A 5,732-nucleotide genomic window follows, 5' to 3' on the forward strand; every position below is an offset into this window, starting at 1 on the left:
CTCTAAATCTATCTATCTATCTATCTCACTCTAAATCTATCTATCTATCTATCTCACTCTAAATCTATCTATCTATCTATCTATCTATCTATCTCACTCTAAATCTATCTATCTCACTCTAAATCTATCTATCTATCTATCTCACTATAAATCTATCTATCCATCTATCATTATAGTCAACAACTGCAATAATATCTATGCTTAGAAAGAGCAGCTGGTTGTTTTACTTTGCTCAAGGGCACTTCGGTGGTGTTAATGAGTCACATCTTGCTCGTCTAAACTTGAGAAAATACGATAAGAAATGATGTTGCATACTATAACAACACAGGATAATGTGCACAGCAGCACAACATAACACACACACACACACAGACCACAGCATAATGTGAATACAGTCATGGTTTTATGTTTCATCAATGCATCTAATGTCATGTAATATTTCAAGAGCATATTATCGGACCATTTCGGATTTTATTAATTGTTTTCCTACGGGTGATCATCCCTAGACCGTAACAGGTTTGAAGCTCATATTCAGAATATGAATGAGTATGTTGACACACTCTGAATTAGTTAAATCATTTGACTATCACATTTAACTGAATGTGATTGCAGAGGACAAAGACACCGGCACAGTCAATATCTGTCATTTGTATTTTACACTGTTTATGCTAAACTGCCACTGGATCATTTATTGAGTCCTCAAATTGTTTGATTATGCAATTATTTATTTATTTCATGAGATTCTGGGAGAAAAAATGTATCTCAAGGTTAAGTTGTTAAAATATATATAATAGCATGACTGGACTTTTTTATGGACTTTCACTTCAATAATGTTTAAGGGAAGGAAGAGGATTCGCACAGAAGGATTAAGGGATAAGTACAACGTTCTCGCGGATTCACCTGTTTTCGACCGATGATCAGTTTTCAGTAGCAGCGACGTCCGGTCGGTTCCCATCGGACTGCCACACGACTCGACCGGCAGTTGGACGTCCTGCTAGGTGTGGAAGAGCCTCAAAGTCTGCTGCCACTGCATGATTTATCTGTTTAGATGTGAAAGTTGTTTTAACACAGTTATCTAACTGATGATCCATTTAGTTGTTGTTATTTTCATGATAATTAAGGATCAAGAACAGGAATCATCAAAGTCTACCTTTTTTTGTAAAAATGAACGGAGCCCGTCACTCTTTTGTGCAGTGATCTTCCAGAAAATATTAGTTGGAGAAATGTTTTCATGTTTTGCTTTTTCCTCTGGACTAAAGCTTCAGCTGTGTTCAACAACCCTTTTTGCCGGGAACCGCTTCTTCACATTTAAGCCGCTGTTTATTCAGATTGAACAGCTTTGACCTCGGCCTGTATCTGACCTCATAAAGGTAGGTACACCGCAGGCTTAACGGCAATATTTTAGACTCAGCTGCTTTCATTAACGTACCACGTAAAACTGATCTGTTAAAAACATGTTCAAGTCTGCAAAGTGGTTCTCCAACAAAACGCCTTGTTGAACGCACCCCTGCTTTACTGATTAAACTGGGCATGCTTTATTGTCTTGGATTTCTCCGCTAGTTGAATTGTTTCTTGGTTTCACTGAATGTTATTTTAAAACCAGTTGAAAATTAAAAAATGTTTGATCTAAAAAAAACGAGGTGTTTTTCCTAAGGTTACATTGCGTGTGTTATTGTCCAACATTTTTAGAGAAGATGCAGCGATGAGGAGTATGAGAGGAGGTAATTACTGTTGTCAACCACATCAAGACAAACCCACTGCATTGCACAACACTTTGCTCTGACTTTGTGCCCGAGCACGATGACGTGGGCTTTCACAGAGAGGCAGTGTACTGCTGTCATGGGGGCGGAAGGTGGAGGCGGGCTTTCAAGCTGAGAGACGGTCTGTCATTATTTTGTTGGACGAATGAATAGTTATTATATATGTATATATGTTGAACATGTTTTTAATTGTTTTGTGGATGACTTATTTGTTTATCAATTTATTTACCTTGGCAGTACAATTTTTACCTCTCTATGTGTGTTACCTCTGTTTGTCTTGTTGTTATTGTGGAGACGCGAGGAGCCCACGGGGAGGAACAAGGCCGAAACATGAAGCACCCCAGGGAAAGAACAAATGACAATCTGACAGCTGGAACAGGCCAAGCAGGGGAGTATAAATATGTGTGGGGTGATGAGAAGATTGCAGGCAGGTGAGTTGAGATGAGTGGGGTTGCCAGGTTAAATGCCAGGTGATTGGGCACAGGTGAAGAGAATGAGCATGATCAGGAGACACACACACACACACACAAGGCAAAACCCAACCGTGACAGTGATGCTATTCAAGCTACATGTGTAAACTTTTTATAAACCTTTCCAGCGTTGCTACTTTTACTTAAAGATCTAATGTAGGATATGGCGGCATCTAGGTGAGGTTGCAGATTGATTACAACTAACTACTCCTGTGCCAACTCCTTAGGAGAACTACGGTGGCCTTATATAGATATATTGGTTTGTCCCTTTTGGGCTCCTGTAGATACATGATGGTCCTCAACGGCTCAATCTAAGGTAACGGAAACACAACGGTTGATGTTTTCAGGTGATTATACATTAAACTCCACACTGTACCTTTAAGTAAAATATTGGAATATATATATATATATAATCACTGATAAATCACACTAGAGGTAAGTGAAACAAGTATAAAGGTAACTTATTTCCTTTTTAAATCAATTAGAACCAGATAGTTGCCTTTCCAATTGTTTCCAGCAGATGGCGACTACGAGCCGTAAATGACCCTTCTCTCTCACCGTAGAAGAAGAGCCCGCAGTCTCCCAGCATCAGCACCAGCAGAGACGTCTCTCTCTCTCTCTCTCTCTCTCTCCATCCTCCTCCGATCCGCTCTGCTCGCCTCCTCCTTCTCCGTTCACTGCGGAACACATCGGCCCGTTTCTCCTCACAATCCCTCCCAGCTCGCCATGGACAACTCCGGCAAAGAGAAGGAGGCCATGCAGCTGATGGCTGAAGCCGACAAAAAGGTCAAGGCGTCCGGATCCTTCCTCGGGGGGATGTTCGGGTAAATGTTCTTATTCTCCCTTTTTCTGTCTCTGTTTACCTCTCTCTCTCTCTCTCTCTCATTTTGGTATCCTGCACGCGCGGCCTATCAAAGCCTGTTAAGTGCTTCTGCTTTAAATAAGCCGACAATAACGAGCTGCAGAGGCTGGATAAAACCTTGTTTTGTTCTATTTATATATATATATTATTCCATGCTATTCCTATAGTCTACTAAACATCCCTATATGAGCTGGTAGGCTATAACTTCCACTGTGACATTGAGTCATTTTAAAAGATGTATCAAAGGATTTTAATGGTGCCTTTTTTCCCGTCAGCTTTATTTATGCTTCCCCAAATAATAATAATAATAAAAAGAGGGCTGTCATCGCAGATAATGTGGCCTACGTTTCGTGGCCTGTCGGGCCAAAAGAGACGTGAAATGCTGCAGCTGCTGCTGCGGGATTGTGAGCGCGGCTCGCACGGAGCGTGAGGCCGGGCTAGAGATGCAGGAGGGCGGGGAGAGTAGCGCAGTCAGGACGGAGTCGGTCGGTGGTGATGCGGGGGTTGTGTTTTTTGTCGCGCGCGCGTGTGTGTGTGTGTGTGTGTGTGTGTGTGCGTGTGTGTGTGTGTGTGTGTGTGCGCGCGCGTGTGGTGTGTGTGTGTGAGCGGATGGGAATGGGCTGTTGGCCTTCATGTGGGAGGGGCCCATGTAAAATGAAACATTGTAATATAAATTTGAGTAAGAATCATACATTTGATACTTGATATGATGTAACCTGAGATAGATAGACTGATTTACTGATTGATCAATCAACTTGCTGACTAAGGCTATTGATTGTGTGTGTGTGTGTCCCTTTATCGACAGTATTGAATTGAGAGCAGTAGAGCCAGCATTATGTAGAGTAGTTTCAACTAAACCCTTATAAATAGATAAATGCACCCTTTGGGGTTTAAATGTCACACAATAGATAAAACAAAGGGAATATTCAGTGTCTCTAAACCACGAGGTTCAAGACTCCATTTGGAGCTGAAGCAATAAGTTGATGAGTCGATATACAGAAATGTAATCGGCAACTGTCAATTTAACATTTAAATAGATTGTAACAAACATTACAGATTTAGAATTAGTAGCTTTAGTTTGTCTAATGTGATTATAAAAGGGTTTTAGTTGTTGGTGGGACAAAACAAGACTTTAGACAACTAATGGAGAAAATAATACGCAGATTGATCAATAATGGAAATATCTTTTAGCTGCAGCCCTCATTTAATCTATTCATCCATGAAATCACATAAATGACAGTGTTCCATCTTATAAGTAACCAAGAAAACTTTAAATAAAATAAATATAAACAAAGAACGACTTAAAATCTCAGAAGTACAACTTTTAAGCCGATTTGCCAAGTCAGTCCGATACGTTTCAATTTGACAGATGGTTGCAGTCTGGTCAGAAAATACAGAAATCTTGCAGCTCTCAAACTTTTATCAGGAAGCAGAGCAGAGTGTTGTCAGTTTGAGGTTTTGGACCCCAATTATTTTAATTGCAATCTAGCTGCTGCATAATGTGCCATGCTGTCCGTCGCCTTAACCACCTTTTCCAAGTCTGTGTCCACATTTAGCATCTTCATGATATGAAATCATTATTATAGATAGATAACACGAAAACATCTTCTGGAATCAGGCCTCGTTCTCAAACCTGAGAACTGAAATGGGTCACATCTGTTTTGCCCACATGGTTACCAGCATGTTTTTTTTTTAATGAGTTTAGAGATGAAGCAGACTCAGTTGGGATCATTTAGTGGTTTCGGCAGGTTGTGACGATCCGCTGTAGACAATGTGACATTTATAAAATAAAATAGATCCGCTGGAAAGTTTACGACAAACAATGAAGATCCCACACACGGTGAATCAATCATTCAGACTGCGTTTCAATCTGACAAAAATCCTTTATTGATAAATAAAAAGAGCTCTGGTCATATCGTTGTTGTTTGCGTCTCTTTTTTTCTGCAGCTGGTGGATCCTTTCAAAGTTTCTGTCTGTCGCTCTTTTACCTGAAGTAACAAAAGTTCTTGTAAACAACAAAATGAGCAGCACAGAGAGACATTAACTTAATCAATGCAGCAAAGGCTGCGCGTGACATTTAACAGATGAAGATGAACACCAATGTTGTGCACTTTATAATCACAGTTTGTAACCAGGCTGTCCTCCGTGTGTTTCTGCTTCCTCAAATAGACGCAGCGCTCTGTCTGAGATGAGATGTAAACACCGTGAGAACTAGTTCATGATAAAGTCACATGGCCACATGAATCAGAGGCACGATGAGTGAAAGATTAAACTGGAGTCCATTTGAGTTTTAGTTCTGGTCACACTGTATTTAAATAAAACATCCGATTTATGCTTCAGAGAGAAAATATGAGATTTTAAAGAGTTTCAGCCGCAGGTTGAAACGTGTCCTCGGCTGACCTCCACAATGATGTCATCTCATGCAAGTTTATATTATTCTTTTATATTGGAGGACGAAGTCAGAGTGGGACATCAAGTGAATACTCGTTCAAATTTAAAAATTTAATTTAAAAATGTAATAATTCATCACAACTTCATGAGCTAGAGGAGGCAAAATAAAATAAACACAAGTCTAATTGAAATTGATTTTTTTTGTGTGTGTGTGTGTGTGTGTGTGTGTGTGTGTGTGTGTGTGTGTGT

The 5,732-nt window shown here is 40.1% G+C and overlaps 1 protein-coding gene across 1 annotated transcript in view; it reads left to right on the plus strand.

Moving 5' to 3' along the window:
- The first annotated feature begins 2,799 nt into the window (after positions 1–2,799).
- The window catches only part of napba (N-ethylmaleimide-sensitive factor attachment protein, beta a), an 8,030-nt gene continuing 5,097 nt past the window's right edge, over positions 2,800–5,732 (plus strand). The window contains exon 1 of the mRNA XM_031872204.1: positions 2,800–3,054. Coding sequence (XP_031728064.1) covers positions 2,957–3,054 — 98 coding nt within the window. The 5' untranslated portion in view covers positions 2,800–2,956. The remainder of the gene's footprint in view (positions 3,055–5,732) is intronic.

This window comes from Anarrhichthys ocellatus, unplaced genomic scaffold (genome assembly GCF_004355925.1).
Source record: "Anarrhichthys ocellatus isolate YVR2014 unplaced genomic scaffold, GSC_Weel_1.0 scaffold3, whole genome shotgun sequence".
NCBI lineage: Eukaryota > Metazoa > Chordata > Actinopteri > Perciformes > Anarhichadidae > Anarrhichthys > Anarrhichthys ocellatus.